Source organism: Saimiri boliviensis, chromosome 15, assembly GCF_048565385.1.
Source record: "Saimiri boliviensis isolate mSaiBol1 chromosome 15, mSaiBol1.pri, whole genome shotgun sequence".
NCBI classification, from domain to species: domain Eukaryota; kingdom Metazoa; phylum Chordata; class Mammalia; order Primates; family Cebidae; genus Saimiri; species Saimiri boliviensis.
This window is the reverse complement of record NC_133463.1, coordinates 2413963-2438499: the sequence shown is the minus strand read 5'-3', so window position 1 is coordinate 2438499 and position 24537 is coordinate 2413963. Positions and strand designations below refer to the sequence as shown.

Sequence of the window (24537 nt, the reverse complement as noted above, 5' to 3'; positions counted from 1 at the left end):
AAGACAAGCAATGGCAAGTGTTAGCAAGAATATGGTGAGATTAGAATTCTTTGCTGGTGAGACTGTAAAAGGTGCGACCACTTTGAAAAAGTTTAGCAGTTATCCAAAATGTAAACATATAGTTATTATGTGACCCAAAAATTTCACTGCTAGAGAAAGAAAAACTTAGGTCTACATAAAGATGCATACACAAGGCCAGGCTCAGTGGCTCATGCCTATTATTCCAGCACTTTGGGAGGCTGAGGTCGGCAGCTCATGAGGTCAAGAGATTGAGACCATCCTGGCCAACATAGTGAAACCCTTTCTCTACTAAAATACAAAAATTACCTGAGTGTGGTGGTGCGTGACTATAGTCCCAGCTACTCAGGAGGCTAAGGCAGGGAATTGCTTGAACTCGGGGGGCGGAGGTTGCAGTGAGCCGAGATCATGCTACTGCACTCCAGCCTGGTGACAGAGCAAGACTCCGTCTCAAAAAAACAATAGTAATAATAATACATACACAAATGTTCAATGCAGGCCAGGCACAGTGGCTCACACCTGTAAACCTGGCACCTTGAGAGGCTACGGTGGGAGGTCTCTTGAGCCCCTGAGTTTGAGACCAGCCTAGGCAATATAGTGAGAACTCATCTCAATTAAAAAAAAAATGTTCAAAGCAGCATTATTCTTAGGAGCCCAATAGTGGAAATAATCCAAATGTGTATCAACTGACAAATGGATTTTTAAAATGCAATATATCCATACAACAAACACTTTATTCAAAATAAAGAGGAATGAAATACTGATATATGCAACATGTATAAACCTGGAAAACATTATGCTTAGTGAAAGAAACCAGTAACAAAACAACCACACACTTCATGATTCCCTTAATATGAAATGTCCAGAATAGGCAAATCCATACACACAGAATGTAGCTTAGTGGTTATCAATGGATGAGGGAAGAGAGAATGGGGAGTGACTAAGTAAGAGCTATGGAGTTTCTTTTTGGGGTCATGAAAATATTCTACAATTAGGAACATTTGTACAACTCTGTAAATATACTAAACACCACTGGATTTTACACTTTAAAAAGGTAAACTTTATTATCTGTAAAACTGAATCATAACATTGTCAATAGGACTGTAAAATTATACAGATACAGCTCACACCTGTAATCCCAGCACTTTGGGAGGCCGAGGCAGGTGGATCACGAGGTCAGGAGATCAAGACCTTCCGGGTCAACACAGTGAAACCCTATCTCTACTAAAAATACAAAAAAAAAATTAGCTGGGCATGGCGGCACACACCTGTAGTCCCAGCTACTTGGGAGGCTGAGGCAGGAGAATTGCTTGAACCCAGGAGGAGGAGATTGCAGTGAGCCAAGATCGCACCTGTGCGACAGTGCAAGACTCCGTGTCAAAAAAAAAAAATTACATAGATCCAGCCGCTTTGGAAAAGTCCATCCGTTTCTTAGAAAATTAAATATCAGGGCCGGGCGCGGTGGCTCAAGCCTGTAATCCCAGCACTTTGGGAGGCCGAGGCGGGTGGATCATGAGGTCGAGAGATCGAGACCATCCTGGTCAACATGGTGAAACCCCGTCTCTACTAAAAATACAAAAAAAATTAGCTGGGCTTGGTAGCACATGCCTGTAATCCCAGCTACTCAGGAGGCTGAGGCAGGAGAATTGCTTGAACCCAGGAGGCGGAGGTTGCGGTGAGCCGAGATCGCGCCATTGCACTCCAGCCTGGGTAACAAGAGTGAAACTCCGTCTCAAAAAAAAAAAAATTTAAATAAAATAAAATTAAATATCAAATTATCATAGGATCTGGCAATTACACACTTAGGCATTTATCTCAGAGAAATGAAAACTTATGTTCACACAAGAACTTGTACACAAATGTTCATAGCAGCTTTATTTGCAATAACCAAAACCTGGAAACAGCTTAGAGGTCCTTCAATGGTAAATGTTAATTCAAGCTCTGGTATATCCACTATATGAAACACTACTCAGCAATTAAAACAAAGAAACTACTGATATGAACAACAACTTGGATAAATCATGACAGTTTTATGCTGTATTTTTTTTAAAAAAACCTCAAAAGGTTACATATTACATTATTCCATTTATGTAACATGTTTGAAATGACAAAATTTTTTCCAGTAATTAGGCAAGGGAGCTACTGGAAGTGAGTGACTGTGATTATATGAGATCCTTGTGCTAACGGAGAGTATCTTGACTATTGTGGTGGATACATGAACCTACAGAACTCACACATAAGACAGTACTGCACAGAATTGCTATGGCCTGATGTTTGTGTCTTCTAAAATACATTTGTTGAAATCCTAACCCCTAAGGTGATGATACTAGGATGTGGGGACTTTGGTAGGTGATGAGAAGTTATAGAATGGATGCCCTTATAAAAGAGACCTTCCTTTACTACTTCCACCATGCAAAGACATGGTGCAAAGATGGCTGTCTATGAACAAGGAAGCAGGCCATCACTAGACATGAAATCTGTCAACACATTGATCTAGCAAGGCTCAGCCTTCACAATCAGTTTATAAAACAACTATTCTCTGTATTACTCACAACTGTCTATGAATTTACAATTATCTCAATGAAAACAAATGGAATGAGATGTGCAAGGGATTGCTGGATTTTACAAGAAACTTTTTTGTACTATTTTACCTTATCTATGAAAATATATTATTTTGACTAAAAAGAAAACACAAGTGAGGTACTCACTTGTAAAGAAGCACTTTACTTCTATGCAAAGTGCTTGACATATAGAATGTTTTCAATAAAAGTTCTCTTTCCCTTTGGTTTTAGAAATAACACCTCTAGGCCAGGCACAGTGGTTCACGCTGTAATCCCAGCACTTTGGGAGGCCACGGAGGAAGAATGATTTGAGGCCAGGAATTTGAGACCGGCCTGGGCAACATAGCAAGATCCTATCTTCACAAATGAAATTTAAATATTAGCCAGGCACAGTGGCACGGCCTGTGGACCCAGCTACTTGGGAGGCCAAAATGGAAGGATCACTTGAGCCCAGGAGTTCAAGACTGTGTGAGCCATGATTGCACCACTGCACTCCAGCCTGGGCAACAGAGTAAGACTGTCTCAACAAAACAAAACAAAACAAAAAAGACAACTGAGATGTCCATACTAAGTAGTCTAATTCTGAGATGTAGGGCCACCAGTAAATGATTCAATGAGATTATCAAGGCCTTAAACTGGAACCATGAGGTACTCCTACCAAGATAACTATGAGAATTTCCTACCATCACCGAAAAACTTTAAAATAAGCCCTTTTCCTATTTCTTGTTCAACAAGCTGAAAGACAGCAATTCAGGGAAATCCAGAGAAAAAGTAGCAGAAGATGAACAATATCTTTGTCCTCATACAACTTCTTTAATTATCATGGTATTTCATTAACTGTTTTCATTATCACCAACATTTATTGAGTGCTTATATGCTCAGTATATCATCCCATGCATTCTTATCATTTAATCTTCACATTAACCCAGCAATATAGGTATTAACCCCATTTTATAAAGAAACCACAACTCAAAAACGTTTGCCCTATTCAGAGCTAAGAAGCAATGTGTCAAGATTTTCTTCCATGTACATCTAATTCCAAAACTAAAGATTCTAGCCACTGGTTCTCCATTACCTCACATTAATAAAAGTGTCTATCAACAACTATACAAGCACTTCCCACACATAGGCACCACAAGTGAGTTTCTGACTGGGCTCTAAGTATCTGAAAATTCACTGGGACTTCTAAGTCCTACTCACTTTATCAGTCACTCCCTCCTAATCATGATGCCTCCCATGCCATTCTGCACTCTATGGCCTACTACTTCAGTGCGGCCTTTCAAGCACTGAAACCCCTACCCTTCTACCAACCCATGGGGTTACCAATCACCAACCCATGGGGCCCACTGGAAAAGGGCCCAAAAATGAGAGCAGCTCCCTCCAGTTATTCTTACATGTCTTGTCTACTGCTGGATACTTACTTCCTAGTTTTCTACTATAAACCTACACAGAATCACACACACACGTGAGTTCCATACCCACACTTCTCTTGACATCTCCATATCAGCCTCATAGCTCACGCTGCCACATCTTCCTCAGGAAAAAAGAATTACCCATTGTAAAACTCAGCTAACTTCCCATCTACTGAGCTCTCCTTCTTCCCTACAGTCTCAGGGGGAAATGTTCCTATTCCCTAAAACTAACCCTGCTCTGTAATGAAATCCAAACCTTCTAGGATACTAAAAGGTCCTGACTCTTCCCACTGGCTCCTTCTCTCCTACTTCAAATAGGCAAAATGTTTCCCTTTCTTGACAAAGAAAACCTTTTTAAACCTGCAGCCTTGAGTACTCTTCAAGCTCATGTGTACACTGTATTTAATCAATACCCACCATCTGCTTGGCCCAGTGCAAGAAGCACCAGAAATAAAGTAAATTGGCTGGATGCCATGGCTCATGCCTGTAATCCCAGCACTTTGGGAGACCAAGGCAGGGAGGACAGCTTGAGGCCAGGAGTTCAAGACTAATCTGGACAATATAGCAAGACTCCATCTCCACAAAAAAATTAAAAAAAGCCGGGTGTTATGGTGCACACCTGTGGTGTGGTCCCACCTACTTAGGAGGCTGAGGTGGGAGGATCACTTAAGTCTGAGAGGTCGAGGCTCCACTGAGCCACATCACACCACTGCACACCAGCTTAGGTGACAGAGTGAGACCCTGTCTCAAAGAAAAGAAAAGAAGTTTTGGTGATGAGGGAGACCCAAAGGATTAGAGAAAGAAAGGTGTCATAAGGAAGATGTAGTCTCTCTTTCATAATCTTGCCAAGATACAGTCCTTCTTTCAGTGGAACAGAGCGAGCAGAAGGTGGGGTGGAGAGAAGCCAGAAACTAGAATTCAGCCTAAGGAGGTGAAAGGAGCTATGAGAGTATGACAGCTGGGGAGAATCAGAAAATCTCAGAAGACAAGGTGCCGGCCAAGAACAGGAGTATATGTGGTCATCCTTGGCTACTTCTTAAGGAAAGGAAAAACGCAAAGCATAAAGGGAAGAAAGAATCACAGCATGTTACGGGACAGTGAGGGGCTAGGGCAGGAGAGGCCTATGGAAGAGATGGGAGTGAGAAAAGAGCTAAGATATCCCCAGCCTTTGAGCAACTGACTGCCCTAATCTCCCTAGGGCTTATATTTCACATATCTATATAACCTAACATCAGTTAAGAGGCAGGCAACCAACTTTCCCACTTCTCACAGGTTCAACTTTGAGTCACCATGGGTTCCCTCCTCTTCCTCTTTCAATTGCAGTTACCTAAATCTCACCTTCCTTTTGTAGTCTATCAACTCAGTCCTTTCCATTCTATTCCTAATTCCACCACTTTAGTCCATGACAGAACAAGCTTTCATCTTAAGAGTCCTGAAATATCTGAGTGGCTTATCCAAAATTGCAAAATCAGTCAGCTGTACTGCTGAGGCTGATATCCAAGACTTCAGACTAAGGTATTTCCTCATGTTTCTTCACACCTTGAACACTTGCAAATCTTCTAAACTGTTTCCCTTTCATTAATTCATCAGATGTTTCTTAGGTATCCAGCATGTACAAGGGATACGACAGGAACTCTGGGAAATATGGGCTGAAGATATAGTCCCTAATTCTAAATGTCTAGACTATATGGGAATAAAAGTGTAGACAAAAATATACCTAATACATGAAATAGTAAGAGTTATTTATGTAAAATTCCACAGACTACAGAAAAAAGTTCATATATAGCTCAGATAATTTGCGAGAAGGTGGGACTTGAGGTGGGCCTCAGTGGATGATTAAGATTTCGATCAGCAGAAATGGGAGAACTGGCATTATTCCAAACCAAGAACATTTCAATTACCACCAAAGGGCAAGAAAGTATGGTGACAGCAGTAGTCTAGTTTACCTAGGAGATAAATACTGAACAAAGCTGTAAAATTGAGGAATGAGACACAGATACATTATGGAAGCTGTGAATAACAGGCTGAAAGCCTGAACAAAAGCAAGGTCTGGAGCGCACTACCTGCATATAAATCCTAGCTTCTTCCTTTAACTGCTGTGTGACCTTGGGCAAATTACCCAACCTCTCTGCTGAGCCTCAGTTTCCTCATCCGTAAAATAAGACTAATGGTATCTACCTCACATAATTGTTAAAATAATTACATAGTTAATACATATAAAGTACTAAACATAGGGTAAGTCTGCAATAAATTATGATGTAGCCAATAAGAAGTAAAATGAGATTTAGGTAGAGGACTAACAATATAATCAAAGTGGTGTCTAAGGAAAAGTCACCTCTGGCACCACATATCAACACTCTAACCATTAAGTACTGACCTAGGGAGACAGAAACAAAAAATAAATCCCTGGGGCAAAACTACTGTGGAAGCCAGCCTCCAAGGTGGGCCCTGTCATCCCCACCTCCTGGGTCCTCGATACCCTCCTCATTCAGTGTACCAGATTGGTCCATGTAATGAATAGACAGCAGATGAGATGTCACTTCTGAAATTAGGCTATAAAAGACGTGGGGGCCAATGTCTTCTTGCGCTCGCTCTCTCTCTCTCTCTCTCTCTCTCTCTCGCTCGCTCGCTCGCTCGCTCTTGGAATAGCCAGGACCCTGCTGTGAGCTGTCCTAGAGAGCTGTCAAGGAACAATCCGTGAGTGAGCTGTGAGCTTGGAACTGGATCCTCCAGCTCCAACGACCCTTTATTTGACTGCAGCCTTGTGGGAGATCCTGACCTACAACCACATAGTTGAGCCGTTCTCAGATTCCTGAATCTCAGAAACTATGATATAATAAACATTTGTTATGAACTGCTTCAGTTTTCAGCAAATTATTACACAACAGACAACACAACTACTGAAAAGAAAAACTGATAAAGAGTCTTGAAAAATGACAGGATGAAGAGACAGAGGTGAATGTCAATCCAAAAATACTAAGATTTCTAAGTCAAGGAAAATGGTTAGGGCCTGGAGGACTAAGGGTGAAATGACGATGATTTTGTGATGCACTAAGTTTGAGCTCAAGGAAAAGAGCTAACCTAGATCTGAAAGTGATCTATACAGCCGTGACAGTTAACTTCCATGTATGTTTCCACCGCCCAGAGCAAACGTGGAAAGTGAGAAAAAGCACAAGGTAAAAAAATTAGAACATGGCACAAACACAATAAAGAGAAAAAAATGAGCAGTTGCAAGACAGGAAGACAATCAGCATAGCAACTTCAGGGATGTTCCAAAAGAAATAAAAGCAGTTGGCGAATGTGTCCAATGCTGCATGACCAAGTAAACAACTTATACTGGATTTAACAAATTTATATACTTACTAGTTTTTCCTCACAAATACTTCTGAAATCAGGCTGCGTCTTATAAACAGGTGCCTGAAATGTTTTATTCCCTAAAGCCAGTCACAAAATTGATAGTGTGGTGTGATAATCAACGGTATTTGAGAAGCGAGAAAGTATGGTAGCGCTAAAGTTGAACCAGTATATGTGGAGTATTTCTTCAGGAAGTTTTCGAGTAAAGGGAATAGTCAAGAATGGAGGTCCTGTCTTTGGTTTTTAAAAACTGTTTATGAGACAGACGTATTTGAAAGCAAGGAAGTTATAAGGAACTTTAAAAAGATAAAGGACACACACCAGAACAAGCATAATTAGCAGAAGAAAAAAGGACGCACTCTCGGATGCAGGTGCAACTACACACCACTCACGCAATGCTTCCACCCGCTCCGCGCCTGGACCCTGGTGCAGCGCGGTGCCTAGGGACCGGGCCGTCTGCCGCAGAGTCCCCTCCCAGTGCGGCAGGGAGAGAGAGTTGACAGCGGACTAACCGGGGAGACAGTCCCGGAGAGACAGATAATCCGGCAAAGCCGCCAGGATTCCCTGCTGTTTGGTGCATTACACCGGACTCAAAAAGAGTCAAAAGCACCGCCAAGTACCCCCGAGGCGGACAGAGGCTCCTGCTCACTCCGGACTCAAGTCCCAGCAGCCAGCTCTGTGCCTCCCGTAGCTCCACCCCTCGCCTCGCGGACAGCCGCTGAGCGCTCCGCCGGCACACCGGGGCCGGAGCCGGACGTGGGGGCTGCACCCCGCGGCGCGGGCTCGCTCCACGCGCGCAGACGGAACTCGCCACCACCTCGCCCTTCAACCCCAATGTCCACCCCCTCTTACCCCAGCAGCCCGGGGCCGGCCCAACGCCGGCCCGCCGCTCCCCCGCGACGCCTGAAACGGCGCCAAAGCCTACCTTAGGGCCGCGGGGGCCACCGCCGCGAGGCATCTCACCGAGAGCAGCCTCAGCGCGCCGCCTCAGGGCACCGCCTCCTCAGCGCGTCGCCGTCCCCCTCGGCGCGCCGCACCGCGCGCTGCCATTGGTGGGTGCTCGGGAGGGGGCGGGGTTTCTCCAAGCCCGGGCGCTCCAGAGCTTCCCAGACCGCCGGGGTGGAGAGCCCGGAAGAGGTGTGGTGCGGCGGGTCGAGCTTTCTTTCCCGGGCGGGGTTCGCTGCTCGCCCTTGGGTTCCTGGGGGGGTTCGGGAAAGCTGCTGGGCTGGCGCCTGGAGCGGGGGCCGCCTCCAAGTGTTGTCTTTCGAATGAAGTTAATGTCTGTGGTGTTAGGCAACAACTGACCCGAAATAAAAATGAAAACCTGAAGCAGGGTACACATGCAACAGTGGACACTTCAGGAATGGGAGTGGCTGCTGGTGACCGGAGCAGAGAGGGTGTGGTTTCCCCAGGTTTGGCGTCCGGCGAGGAAGGAGGAACGACTGAATATCCGGCGCGGAGACTGCACGTCGGACATCACATCCCCGAGAGAAGCTGGGGAGGCTGAGGAAAGGCTGCGGGGCGCCGGCGTCTGAGGGGGCGGGAGCCTGCGTTCCCGCCCCGTCCGCCCGGGCGCGCAGCGGCTCCGCTGGGGCCGCAGCTCCTCGGGGCGTTGGAGGAGTGGGCCTGAGACCGCGCGGCGCCGGTCCTAGTCCCTGTTCTGCCGCCATCCCATGTTGAATCTGGTACCTAACCCGCAGGTACTGGGTTCACAGTAGCTGCCCACTCTGCAGCGGCTGAAAACACGGAAGAAAAACCGTCTTCGGCCGGGCGCGGTGGCTCACACCTGTAATCCCAGGACTTCGGGAGGCCGAGGCGGGCGGATCACCAGGTCAAGAGATCGAGACCATCCTGGTGAAACCCCGTCTCTACTAAAAATACAAAAATTGGCTGGGCATGGTGGCCTGCGCCTGTAATCCCAGCTACCCGGGAGGCTGAGGCAGGAGAGTTGCTTGAACCCAGGAGGCGGAGGCTGCGGTGAGCCGAGATTGTGTCACTGCACTCCAGCCTGGTGCCTGGCAACAGAGCGAGACTCTGTCTCAAAAAAAAAAAAGAAAAAGAAAAAAAAACATCTTCGCCTGGGGAGGACATTGTTGCTAGTGCCATGACGGTCAACAGTTGGAACAAGATAAACGGCACGCCCAATCTAGTTGAGGATTTTGGACACGGGGACTCCGACTGGGACCCCACCTAGAAGGCAGGTCTGCCATCGCCGCCTCGGCGGGGCCTCGCTGTCTCAGTGAGCACAGTAAGTGCACGCGACCTCGCCGGGGTCCCCATTTCAAACCTGCAGCCAGACCTCTCGTGAGGTCCCCACTTGTCTGCACCAGGAGACGCTCTCCTGCCAAAATGTTGGCGGTTTTCTCCAGACTTCCCCGTTCAGAATTCGCTAGCTCAGTAGTGGCACGGACATCCACCTGGTGATAGCTCACCCGGAAACCTGGGAGTTTTTATGAACACTTCTGTGTCTCTTACCAGCCTGTCCACACTCTCCACTGCCACCACTGTTTCCCTGGCCACTAGTGTCTTTTTTGCCCAGACTGCTAGTAGCTCCTAACCCATGTCCCCGAATCCACTCTTGCCCCTCACACACCACACACATACAATCCATCCTCCACACAGACGCCGCAGCGATGTTGATGCTGTCTATATTGGCCTTCCTTTCGGTGGTCAAATGTGCCTGGCTCCTGCCGCCTCACAGTCTAATAAGCATTTGCTCTTCCTTTTGCCTAAAAGGCTCTGGCCTCCCTCTGCCATGCCAATTCCTATGGGCCTGTCAAACCTGAACCTGGTAGCCTGGCTTCCCTAAACTAGCAAGCCTGAACCTCCCTGCTCTTCATGTCCACAGGACCCCGTGCTCTGTTGAAGATGTTATGACAATCAGAATCTAAATAATTATGACAGTTATTTGTTTACCATCTGGCTCCACCCCCATGCTGTAAGGTAATACCATTTCTGTCTTTATTTTTGTATCTCCAGCACTTAACACAGTGTCTTCCACACACAAAGCACTCCATTATTTGCTGTGGGTGAACTACTAATTATGAAACAAATGAATTGCCAGAGGTTACATAGCTAGTAAGTGTTCAGGATTAGAACTCATATGTGATACCAACGTCCATGCACTCTCCACTTCACCAGTCAGAGCATAGTAGAATCATGAGGAATTTTCAATCGAACATATGAACTCAGTAAAAGGGAACTGTTGATAAGAAAGATGAGCCCTGCGGAAAGAGACTCTTGAGTCTTCTCCAGGCTTTTCTTATTTTCTCCTCAATAAACAGTGGCAAACACCAAGAGAAACCAGAAAGTCCTTCTTTTAACTTTTTTCTCATCAAACTTTTTGGGTTAGTTGTTCTACAGATATTTGTGGTGTTCACACTGCTTACAGCCATCCTAAAGATTCCATGGAGAACCACGGAGTCTGCGGGGAGGGTGTGACTCACAAGAGGGTCTCTGCTGCACCTTCAGGGCAGCTCTCCTTCCATCTGTTTTACATATGGGGCAAGATTGTATTTAAAGAAAGATCTAATATAGGGAGAAATGTTTAGAATCTACTCATCCATATTCTTTTTTAGTCTGATAGATGACAGTGCTCTAGGCTACAAATCCAAGATTTAAACTTGGAAAAAAAAAGTCAAAGTATTAGAATAAAACATTATAAAGACAGACCAGATTTCTTTATAATCTTAGAGTGGGAGAAAGGGAAGAAAGTCTTTTCAACTATGACTCAAAATGCACTAGTCGCAATACGAAAGATTGATCAATTCAACTACATAAAAACCCTAATTTATGCATGGCAAAAAACGCAATAAGCAAAAACAAATAGCAACATTGAAAAATAGTTAATAATGATGTCATATAGAAACAACTCCCTAAAGTATAAATTACTCCTGGAGGAGTAACCAAGAGTACTCCTTGGGGGAAATAACCAAAAACCCAGTAGAAAATGGGCAAAGGACAAGGGCAGTTCACAGAAAAAGGAACACAAATGGCCTTTAAACATATGAAGAATGTACTATCTCACTCATGATGAGAGAAATGCAAATTTAAACTGCACACCTATCATATTGGCTAAAATCCAAATCATGGACAACACATATTGGGGTAAGGGCACGTTGCTAACCAAAGTACAGAATTATACAACTCATCAATGGGACTTTGGAAATAAAATGCTTCAAAATTATAAACATATTTACTCTTTAAGCTAGCAGTCCCACTTCTGGGAATTAATCCTATGCATACACCTGCACACATATTGTCTTAGTCTGTTTTGTGCTGCTATAACAGAATACCTGAGACCAGGTAGTTTACAAAGAACAGACATTTACTTTCTCCTGCTGAGAAATCTGATATCAAGGAACTGGCATTTGGTGTTGGGTGTGGGCCTTCTTGCTGCATCTTCATACGGCAGAAGACAGAAGGGTCAGAGAGCAAGTTAGCCAAATGCTGCATGAAACCTCTTTTATAAGGGGCCTTAATTCTATTAATGATGGAGGAGCCTTCAGGGACTAATCACTTCTTAAAGGTGCCTCCTCTTAATACTAGCACATTGGCAACACCTGAATTTTGGAGGAGACACATTCAAACCATAATACATGTGAAATGATATGTATATAAGGGTATTTATTATAGCATAGGTTGCAATAGCAAAAGACTAGAAACAATTGAAATATTTGTTTACTTGAAGGAGACTGTTAAATATGCCATAGCAATATGTTCATAATGATCTCCAGCTTTAATAAATGAAAACAACGGCAGAATATGATTCATAGTGTGCTGCCTCTCTAGTACAAGAAAACAGGGAAAGACCACATGTTCCATGTGTCTGCATGAAGAAATGCTATATAGAAGTAGATATATAGAAAAGTAAATAAAAGTGGCTACCTAGTGGAGGATAGGAACAAAGTGATTGGGATGAGGGGAGGAAGACTTCTTCATCTCTATTTTTCTGTGTAGTTTTGTATACATATTTTAAAAACAGAGTGAAAATTTAAGAAAAATGTGTACTTTATTCTAGAGTGATGATGGTTGTACAACTCTGTGAATTTTTTTTTTTTTTTTACACATTGCTACAAAGACGTGTCCAAAACTCTGAATTTTGTAACAAATCACTGAATGGTATACTTTAAAGGGTGATTTTATGGTATTTGAATTATATTTCAATAAATCATTATTTTAAAAATGTTTGGTCAGGGGCTGGTAGCATCAGCAGCATCTGAAAAATGGTCAGAAATGCAAATTCTTGGTCTCTGTACTAGACCAATTGAATCAGAAACCTCGTAAACAAGACCTGGCAATCTTTTTTGACAAGCCCTCCAACTGACTCTGATGCATGCTCACCTATGGGAAGAATTGGATGAGATGCACTTGCATGGAGTAACAAGCTCTTGGACAGCGGTCACCCACAAAACTCCCACTCAGGGTGGGAAGAAAAGGCCTTGTCAGCCTTTTCTTTAATCATTGACTACAATAATGTTAATACGATATTTATGTATGCAGGCAATGTTAATCCCTTTATATGAAACAAAAATAGGGCCTCACCTGATGGGTTAGAACATAGCAGATACAAAGTAAGTGCCCAGGAAGTGTTAGCAATTATTATCATCATTTATCTCAGAAAAACTCTATGACAATTGTGTGAAGTACGATTATGATTACATATGAGATAATTACATCACAGACATGTTATGTAACTTGCAAAAGGCCACAAATCCAGTAAGTAGTAAAGCCCAAAACACAGAGGTTTTCAGCTTCTGTGAATCTCCATCTTTTTGTCCTGATCACACTTAGAGAACCATGGATCTAGGTTTTCAAAGGTATACAAATGGTTTTTATACATATGAAAAGTAGGAGTGTCAGCTGGGTGGCTGGGTGTGGTGGCTCACGCCTGTAATCCCAACACTTTGGGAGGCCAAGGTGGGTGGATCACAAGGTCAGAAGATTGAGACCACGCTGGACAACATGTTGAAACCTCGTCTCTACTGAAAATACACAAAGAATTGGCTGGGTATGGTGGCACTTGCCTGTAATCCCAGCTACTTGGAAGGCTGAGGCAGGAGAACAGGTTGAACCTGGGAGGCAGAGGTTACAGTGAGCTGAGATCACGCCACTGCACTCCAGCCTGGGTGACAGAGCAAGACTCTATCTCAAAAAACAAAAAAGAAAAGAAAAATAGGAGTAGAAATAGAGTAAAATGCAAATTATTCAAGGAATGTGCATTCATTCATTCAACAAACAAATATTGAAGTTTATTATGTACCAGGCCTATCTTAGGCCTTGGTTGGTTTTCTTAGTCCATTTGGGTTGCTGTAACAACCCATCAACTAATAACTCATAACTGCATAGCTTATAAAGAATAGAAATTTATTTCTCAAAGTTCTGGAGGCAAAGAAGTCCAAGATCAAGGCACTGGCAAATACAGTGTTTGGTAAGGGCTGATTCTTCATAGATGGCACCTTCTAGTATGTTCTTACATGGTGGAAGGGACAAGTTATCTCTCTGGGGTCTCTTTAAAGGCATTCACCCTATTCATGAGGGATCTGCCCTCGTTACCCATTCACTGCCAAAAGTCTCACTTTTTTTTTTTTAACTCATTTTTTAATTGGCAAAATTTGTATATATTTATGGTGTATAACATGATGTTTTGAAATATGTATACATTGTGGAATGTCTAAATCAAGCTAATTAAAATGTATGCATTACCTCACATAGATAACTTTTTTTGTGGTGGGAACACTAAAATCTACTCTTAGCAATTTCCAAGTATATTATACATTTTGTTTATTTGAGATGGGGTCTCACTCTGTTGCCCAGGCTGGAGTACAATGGTGCAGTCACGGCTCACTGCATTTTCAACCTCCTGGGCTCAAGAGATTCTCTGCCACAGTCTTCCAAGTAGCTGAAACCACAAGTGCACACCAACACACTTCACTTTTTTTTTTTTTTTTAAATTTTTGTAGATACAGAGTTTCACCACATTGCCCAGGCTGGTTTCAAACTCCTGGCCTCAAGCGATCCTGCTGCCTTGCCTCCTAACATGTTAGGATTACAGGCATGAACCAGTGTGCCCACCCAATACATTGTTATTAACTATAGTCACCATGTTGTATAATAGATAGATCTCTTGAACTTACTTCTCCATCTAACTGAAATTTGACCAACATCTCTCCAATCCTATCACCTCTCCCCTGAGCCCCTGGTAACCATCATTCTCCTCTCTGCTTCTATGAGTTTGACTTTTTTAGATTCCACATATGAGATCAGCAGTATTTGTGTTTCTGTGTCTGGCTTATTTCACTAAACATAATGTCCTCCAGGTTCATACATGTGGCAAATGACAGGATTTCCTTTTTTTAATATACTGGATAGTATTCCATTGTGTATATATACCACATTTTCTTTATCCATTCACATGTTGATGGACACGAATTGATTCCATGTCTTGGTCATTATGAATAATGGTGCCATGAACATGGCAGTGCAGATGTCTCTTTGACACATAGATTTCAGTTCCTTTGGGTATATACTCAGCAGTGAGATTGCAGGATCACATAGTAGTTTTATTTTTTAGTTTTTTTTAGGAACGTCCATACTGTTTTTCCTTAATGGTTATACCAATTTGCATTCCTTTTTAATGGCTGCATAATATTCCATTGGATGGATTACCATTTTCTTTATCCATTAATTGGACCTTTGGGTTCTTTCCACATTTTGCTTATTATAAATAATGTTGCTCTGAACATTTGTATACAAGTTTTGTTTGAACACCTGTTTTCAGTACTTGGGGGTATATACCTAGGAGTGAAATGATTAGATTATAATTACAATTTTATATTTAACTTTCTGAGGAACTACAAAACTTTTCCACAGAAGCTGTACCATTTTATATTCCCTATAGCTGTGTTAGAGGGTTCTAATTTTTCTACATCCTTGCCAATACTTAAACTTTTCCCCTTTAAAAAATATTTTAACCATGCTAGTGGTTATGAAATGGTATCTTACTGACTCTGACTTATATTTCCATAATGATTAATGATGTTGAGCAGCTTTTCCTGTGCTTTTTGGCCATTTCTCTGTCTTCTTTGGAGAACTGTCTGTTCAAATCAATTGACCATTTTTAAAATGAGTTGCTTTTCTTTTTGTTGGGGAATTTAAGAGTTTTTCTATGTTCTGCTTGGAGTCCTTACTGGCTAACCAGTATCAGGGATATACCAAGCTTACTTTATTGAGGCAAAGTTGTACAACATTTTTTTTTTTAATTTCTAAAATGATCTTTTAAATGAAAATCACTCACCACAACTTTATAGCACATTATCATCTGCTTTAGTGACACAAAATTAGGCTTAAATTGCTGGGAGTTGACAAATACACTTAAGAGACTCTATTAACAAGAATTCTCAACAAAGGAAAATTCAGGACCAAGTGACCACTAATAAAGTCTACTAAACATTTAAGAAGAATTAACACCCTGTAATCCCAGCACTTTGAGAAACTGAGGCAGGAGGATTGCTTGAGCCTAGGAGCTTGAGACCAGCCTGGGCAACATAGTGAGACCCTATGTCCCCAAAAAAAATGTTTTAAAAAATTAACTAGGCATAGTGACACATGCCTGTAGTCCCAGCTACTTGGGAAGGCTAAGGTGGGAGGATTGCTTGAGGTGAAGAGTTTCAGGCTGCACTAAGCCATGATTGCACCACTTCATTCTAGCCTGGGTGACAGAGTGAGACCCTGTCTAAAAAAAAATTAAATTAAAATTTAAAAAAGGAGAAATTAACACCATTTATTCTCAATCTCTTTCAAAAAATAAAATATGAAGGAACACTTCCCAACTCATTCTATGAGGCCGGCATTACCCTGATACCAAAGCCAGGCAAAGATATCACACAAAAAGAAAACTAGAAAGTAATTCTTGGAGTCAGGTGTGATGGCTCACGCCTGTAATCCCAGCATTTTGGGAGACCGAGGTGGGTGGATCATGAGTTCAGGAGTTCAAGACCAGCCTGACCAACATGGTGAAACCTCTGTCTATACTAAAAATACAAAAAAAAAAAAAAAATTAGCTAGGCTTGGCAGCATGTGCACGTAATCCCAGCTACTCAGGAGGCTGAGGCAGGAGAATTGCTTGAACCCAGGAAGTGGAGGTTGCAGTGAGCCGAGATTGTGCCACTGCACTCCACCTGGGCAACAGAATGAGACTCCATCTCAAAAAAAGAAAAAAAGGGAATTATTGGATGTCACAAGATGGCTGACTGGAAGCTCCTAGCTCTTCCCCCACTCCAACATAAAATATAGTGAAGTAACAACTATATTTCAATCAAAATAACTAAAGGAGAACTCTGGAGAACAAAACAGAAGCAGCAGAAATTCTGTAGAGTATGGAAACCTGGGATGGCTGCACAGGAAAGGAAAGAATACTCTGCCACTCTCTCCAGTGGCATTCCCAATCCCAAGGAGAGGTGAGATTCCCATGGGGGGCTGAGCTAATTATTGACCGGGTTGATTGGTTTTGAGTTGCTCACCAGCCTTGGGGAAATGCCATTGCAATAAAATGCACAGTAAAAGCATTGTACAGGCTCATCCCATGGTGTTTCCTTTTTTGGGAGGACTCAAGATAAGGTATAAAAATGGGATTTTTTTTTTTTTTTTAACTTCTGGGGATCTATTTTGCCTTCCAGCTGCACCCATCTATTAGGCCCTAAAAACTGCCTACTTTCTTTACTTTGTTCCTGAAAACACTTCACCCTAAAGCCAATAACCAATTAAGAAATTTACATATTATAAGAAAATCTCCACATGTAAGTATATCTGCTTTTCCTAGCCATCTTGACTAAACTTTCACTGACACTATTTTTTCACCAAAAATTATTCCTTTAAAAATGTAAATTTGGAACTGCCTGGCTGACAATTGTTTAGGGAAAGGGAGCAAGTAATCAAGAGACTGTTGGTTTAAAATTAAAAAGGAAAACTTAAAAATTGGCAAATAGCCTTATCACCCTACCAGGTCTACATCTGTCTGTGAATTTATATGTGTAGTATGTGTAATGTTTCACTACCAAAACATATAAAAGAGCTATGATTAATTGGCTTTTAAAAAGCATTTAAATCAAATATTTTGTCAGAAAAAGTTTTTTAAAAATGCCTTTTACTTCACATGATTCATAAGCTTTTTTAAGAAAAGACATTTTAAAATTGCTGGTAAAATATGAAAATATCTTCAAAATTTGGATATTTGGTCTAAATTAGGCAGGTCACATACTGGGTTTGCTAAATGCTTGAAGGTCGGAAACTGCTTTTATGACTTTTTTATTTTTTTGAGATGAAGTTTTGCTCCTGTCACCCAGGCTGGAGTGCAATGGCATGATCTCTGCTCACTGCAACCTCCCCCTCCTGGGTTCAAGCAGTTCTCCTGCCTCAGCCTCCCCAGTAGCTGGGATTACAGACACCCACCACCATGCCTGGCTAATTTTTGTGTTTTTAATAGATACAGGGTTTCACCATGTTGGCCAGGCTGGTCCCAACCTCCTGACCTCAGGTGATCTGCCTACCTCAGCCTTTCAAAGTGCTGAGATTACAGGTGTGAACCACCACACCTGGCTTTCTATGACTTTTGGTGATTGTTCCACTGGCCGGCTTAAGAGTCATAAGGCCTGGGGATGTTTGGAATTAGTCATGCCCCATGGCTATGCTGGAAAGCGTCAGGCTATCTGCAGTTCTGTGCTTTATCCTAGGCTTTTCCCTTGATATATAATTACAATTGCTCACACACAAAAAATAAAAATTATGTGATCTTGGTAAAAAGGCATCATAATGTGGTTTTAAAAATAAAGTAATTTTGTTTAATTTAGATGGTTTAAGAATCATTTTAAGTTAAAAAATAGGATAAACTGAAGGTTTAAGTCAGTTGTAGAAGATTTGTGAAAAATTAAGTTTGTAAAGAATTCTATGTGTCAGCAACTTGACTAAAATTAAAAGGGTATTATGTAGTTTTCTCATAAATTGTATATTAAAATAAAAGTGCACTGATTCAGTGCCAGAATCTGAGCCCATATGTCAGAATAACAGGGTTTTTTGGAACATTAATTTGCTTGTTAACATAAAATTATAAAGAGTTTTTATGGAAATCTTGGCATACGGTTAAACCAATTAAAATCAGATTTGTCTACCATGTGTGTACCAACCATTTTTTTTTTTTTTTTTTTTTTTTTTTTTTTAGACAGAGTTTTGCTCTTGTTACCCGGGCGGGAGTGCAATGGCGTGATCTCGGCTCACCGCAACCTTTGTCTCCTGGTTTCAGGCAATTCTCCTGCCTCAGCCTCCTGAGTAGCTGGGATTACAGGCATGCGCTACCATGCCCAGCTAATTTTTTGTGTTTTTAGTAGAGACGAGGTTTCACCATGTTGACCAGGATGGTTTCGATCTGTTGACCTTGTGATCCACCCACCTTGGCCTCCCAAAGTGCTGGGATTACAGGCTTGAGCCTCCGCACCTGGCCGCAACCATCTTACATGTTCTAAACATGTACCCCAAACCCAAAATGCAATTTAAAAAAAAAAGATTTTATTTATTTATTTTTATTTTTTATTATTATTTTTTTTGAGACGGAGTTTTGCTCTTGTTACCCAGGCTGGAGTACAATGACGCAATCTCAGCTCACCGCAACCTCCTTCTCCTGGGTTCAATTCTCCTGCCTCAGCCTCCTGAGTAGCTGGGATTACAGGCCCGCGCCACCATGCCCAACTAATTCTTTGTATTTTTTTTTTAGTAGAGACAGGGTTTCACCATGTTGACCAGGATGGTCTCGATCTCTTGACCTTGTGATCCACCTGCCTTGGGCTCCCAAAGCGCTGGGATTACAGGCTTGAGCTGCCGTGCCCGGCCAAAAAAATATTTTGTTTAAAATTAGTTTTAGCTTTAATGAGGCACTAATGCAAAGGTGGAATTTGGTTTTCTCTTCTGAACAAGATTACTATATAATACTAAGAGATGGCTGGGTGCAGTGGCTCACGCCTGTAATCCCAACACTTTGGGAGGTGGGGGCAGGTGGGTCACCTGAGGTCAAGAGGTCGAGACCAGCCTGGCCAACATGATAAAACCCCATCTCTACTAAAAATACAAAAAAAAAAAAAAAAATTAGATGGGCATGGTGGTGGTCACCTGCAATCCCAGCTACTCAGGAGGCTGAGGCAGGAGAATTGCTTGAACCTGGGTGGTGGAGGATACAGTGAGCCAAAATCATGCCACTGCACTCCAGTCTGGGTGACAGAGACTCCATCTCAAAAATATATCTATATCGAGAGACAATAAAAGTTATTTTGCCTTTTAGATGAACTACAAAAAGAAATGGAGTGAACAGGACAGATTCAGATAGGTTCATGCTATCTTTATCGTATCTTGTTGCTTGGAAAGCTGAGTCTCTCCTCCAGTAAGTAAAGGTTTTTGCCTTTTTGAAATCTTTGTGTTATCATTTTGGCTAAATAAATGACTTATAGTAACTTGGGATTTTATTTTATAACATCAAATATTTTGAACCATTGATATTTGCCAAACTTTTCAAAATCAAATTCTAAATTAAGTTTTTTGACCTGATTAATCACTTTAGATATTAGGTTTTCCAATGTCCAAAAAAGACATATTCAGCTTATTTGATATATTAAAATTTTGCAGGAAGCATTGTCAAATGTAAAATGGTATTTTTTTGAGTTATGTTCAGATAAATATTTTAGTATGTTACAAAATTATACAAAATTTCTATAATTCTGACATGTCTCACTATATTAGCAATAATAATTATAATTGTTAAATTGTGTAGCACAAAAATGACTGAATTTCCTTATCAATTGTGTCTTTAACTGTAGCTGTCCTACAACTTTTGTCATTCACAGAAAATTGTTGTCTTGCTGTAATCCTTTTCAAAAGGTGGTTTACAATCAGCTATAGGACTCTGATGAGTATCGTTAAATGCAGGTCTCTGATAGCTTTAAAAATTGTGCCATTGAGCTAGGTGTGGTGGTCCATGCCTGGATTCTCAGCACTTTGAAAGGTCAAGGCAGGCAGATCTCTGGAGCTTAGGAGTTCCAGACCAGCCTTGGCAACATGCTGAAACCCTGTCTCCACAAAAAATACAAAAATTAATCAGGTGTGGTGGCATGTGCCTGTAGTCCCAATTACTCAGGACGATGAGGTGGGAGGATCACTTGAGCCTGGAATACAGAAGTTGCAGTGAGCTGAGATTACACCACTGCACCTGAGCCTGGGCAACACAAGTGAGACCCTGTCTCCAACAAAAAAAGAAAAAGAAAGAAAAAATAAAATAAAATTTAAAAACGGTACTGTTGGCTGGGCATGGTGGCTCACGCCTGTAATCCAAGCACTTCGGATGCCAGGGTGGGCGGATCACCTGAGGTTGGGAGTTCAAGACCAGCCTGACCAACATGGTGAAACCCCATCAATCAATCAATCAATCAATCAATAAAAATGGTACTGTTAAAACAGAAGAAAAAACTTCCAAAACTGTTGTAGAAAGCCAATATATTCATAGACTACTGGCTCAATATCCATGCTATAAAGAGTTAATAGCATAGACTAAACTAATAAAAATGTAATCTTTGTGATTTTTTTGCTTTGAACGTTTCTGATTCCTTCTGTTGTTTTTCAGAGTAAAGAAAACTTGTTTTTCTTCTGAGCTATTTACAGCTTTTAGCAATTGAATAAAGTATAGTCCTGTAAGCAAAATTTGGAGCATATTTCTTTCATCTACCTGATTTATTTAGAATTTGGAAACTATTTGTGAGTACTCTTATGGCAATATGGTTATTTGCACAAGCGCAATAGAAATCTGTTTTCTTTTGTAATAGAACACAATTAAAGACATTGGTTATTTTACCAAGGCTTTGACTGGAATGGCATGGTTTTGACTATAAACAGATTGCTTTTATGCAATCAAAGTTGACATCTAAGGCCAATAAAAGCCATTTAGAAAAACTGGCCATATATGCTTTATCTATTCAGTACCTGTATAGGGTTCCTTACCTGTGGTAAATAAAGAATGTCACTTTCTGAAAGGCCCAGGAGCCTCCAGTTATCTTGGGACCTCAAAAGGAGAGGAATTCACCCAACTCATGCAGATACTTCCAAGCACAGATAAATCTGAGGCTTCTACAGGACAGATTTTCATACTGTCACAGAGTAGCTACAAAGATAGGAAAACCTGCCAAAATTATTAGATCAGGTAGCAAGCGATTATCTATGCCTCTTTGTGGCTGAGCTCAAGGAAAAAAGCAATTTCTGTCAAAATACATTTAAAGAGGTTTATCCTTAGCCAATATGAGTGACTGCAGCCTGGGGTTACACAATCTCAAGAGGTCCTGAGAAAGCGTACCTAAAATGGTGAGGTTACAGTTTGCTTTATACATTTCAGGGAGACAGGAATTGTATGTAAAGTCATAAATAAATACATGGATAGTATACATTGGTTCATTTCAAAAAGGCAGAACATCTACTGGGGGAGAGGGGCAGTGCTTTCGAGTCATAGATTGGTTTTGAGGATTTTTAATTTTTTTTTTAGATGTAGTCTCGCATTGTCACCTGGGCTGGAATTCATTGGTGCAGTCTCAGCTCACTGCAACCTCTGCCTCCCAAGTTCAAGCAATTATTCTGCCTCAGCCTCCTGAGTAGCTGGGATTACAGATGCCTGCCACCATGCCCAGCTAATTTTTTGTATTTTTCGTAGACACAGGGTTTCACTGTGTTGACTGGTCTTGAACTCCTGACTTTGTGATCTGCCCACCTTGGCCTCCCAGAGTGCTGGGGTTACAGGCATGAGCCACCATACCAGCCAGAGTATTCTTTAGTGGACAGTTGGTTGAGAGAGTTAAGCTGTTATCTAAAGACTTGAAGTCACTAGAAAGGAATACCTGAGTTAAGGTAAGTGGGCTATGGGGCCAAGGTTCTTGTTATGTAGACGAAGCCTCATAGGTGGCATCTCTCAGAGAGGATAAATGGTGAATGTTTCTTTTGAGACCTTAAAATATGTTGGGCTCTCTTAAATCTGGGAAAGGCCTAGAAAGGGAAGGCCTGGCTGCATGAATGGAGATTCTCTACAGATGCAAATTTCCCACAAAAGACGGTATGCAGGGCTATTTCAAAATATAGAAAAAATTTATTTTCTGGTTAAATACTTTTATTTCCTTCAGGGTCTGCTGTCATGTGATGCTACACCAGAGTCAGTTTGGAAAGTAAATCACATTGTACCAGATTAATATATATCTGCCTAACTAGATGTTATGGTTTGTAGGGCATGACTCCTTGGGTCCCTTAGATAAGAATTTGGGCTGGGCGCGGTGGCTCACGCCTGTAATCCCAGCACTTTGGGAGGCCGAGGCGGGTGGATCACAAGGTCAGGAGATCGAGACCATCCTGGTCAACATGGTGAAACCCCATCTCTACTAAAAATACAAAAAATTAGCTGGGCATGATGGCGCATGCCTGTAATCCCAGCTACTCAGGAGGCTGAGGCAGGAGAATTGCCTGAACCCAGGAGGCAGAGGTTGCGGTGAGCCGAGATCACACCATTGCACTCCAGCCTGGGTAACAAGAGCGAAACTCCGTCTCAAAAAAAAAAAAAAAAAAAAAGAATTTGGGCAAGAAAAAAAAGAGTGTACTCCTGTTCATGAAAAGAGTCAAGCTCTGTAAAGTATTTAAAGAATTTATTCTGAGCCAAATATGAGTGACCAATGGTCTGTGACACAGCCTCAGGAGATCCTGAGAACATGTATCCAAGGTGGTTGGGATGCAGTGTGGTATTTTATTTATTTTATTTATTTATTTTGAGATCGAGTTTTACTCTTGTCTCCCAGACTGGAGTGCAATGGCTCCATCTCAGCTCACTGCAACCTCTGCCTAGCTATGTTCACGCGATTCTCCCACCTCAGCTTGCCAAGTAGCTGGGATTACAGGCAGTTTTAAGCTTACAGGAATTGAGCAGAGAGCATACAGAGTTTCTAAGAATTCTCAGACTGTGGCCACCCAGTTTTCTTATTGTTTTCTTAACATTTCAAGATGTTAAATCTTGCATTGGAGTGGAATGTTCATTATAACTGACCAATAATAGTTATTATTAACTAAAATCTATAAACTACATTAGGGTTCAGCTTTGCATTGTGCACTCTAAGAGTTCTGAGAAACGCATAATGTCTCATATCCACCATTATGTGCCTACAGATGTTCTACATAAAAATCCCGTGTGTCACCAATTTATCCCTTCTCTCCAACACTCATTTTAAGAAAGGAAACTCTGTTGATGGAAGAACTGCTGAGGGATTCACTGCATCAGGTGTTTTAAGCTGTTCCATCATGCTCACACTAACTTGTTCACACACAGTGCCATTTCCGTTTTTGATTTTGGAATAAATTCCATAATATAATGGTAAATTTATTATCTTCTCCTCAAAATCTGCAGTTCCAGTGGAAGTCCTTTTTACCACTGATGTCTTCTTAGTGCAGGAGAGAGTCCACCCCTAGCCTGGCAGTGCTGCTCTGGGTGTTGGCTTTCTCAGCCCTGGGCCCCACACTGGGGTTACTGAAGACAGCGCCCAGGACTGAGTTGGGGAGACCCTGCCTTGGGACGTAGTTAGAGAGCCCACCCCAGACACAGCTCTGTGGATTCCCAGTAGGCCCTCTGCTAGAGGAAGGAGGCCCTGCTACTCACTGACAAAAGAAGCGACAGTCATTTCACTGGGGAGGGAAGAAAATGCTCCCAGTGATGGGGTTAGATTTGTCATAAACAGGATTATGTGGCAGGAAGGAGAAAACACCCAACTCCTCCTTCAGCCCTCGAGTCTGCCAGAGAAGGAAAGTTGGATTGAGGTCACGAGAGGCTTGGATGAAGCATCAAAACTCATTCCTCAGTATCTCAGCCCTTTGTGGTCAGGGTCTCTGAGGTCTCAGCATCTGCCTCTCTCAAGGTCTCTCTTAAGGGACAGCAGGGTGAAAACTCCTGCGGGAAGGGAAGCTGATTTGCAGAAAGAACTTTTTCCCCTGTTGGGTCTGGAGAGACCTGAAAAGGCCCTGAGGACAACAAACCCCAGTGGAGAAGCCTGAGGCCACCTAGCCCTTGTGACTGTCCCCACTGTGGCCTGCATGATGCTTCTCCTTGGGCTCCTTGCTTATGGGTCAGGTCAGGGGAAGGGGCT

At 42.1% G+C, this 24537-nt stretch overlaps 1 protein-coding gene across 3 annotated transcripts in view; it reads right to left on the bottom strand.

Moving 5' to 3' along the window:
• Positions 1–8342, bottom strand: part of SPIDR (scaffold protein involved in DNA repair) — a 401999-nt gene extending 393657 nt beyond the window's left edge. For all 3 annotated transcript variants that reach the window (XM_010351608.3, XM_010351611.3, XM_074386636.1), the window contains exon 1: positions 8271–8342. In XM_010351608.3, the coding sequence (XP_010349910.3) occupies positions 8271–8303 (33 nt within the window). In that variant the 5' untranslated portion in view covers positions 8304–8342. The remainder of the gene's footprint in view (positions 1–8270) is intronic.
• Positions 8343–24537: the final 16195 nt, after the last annotated feature.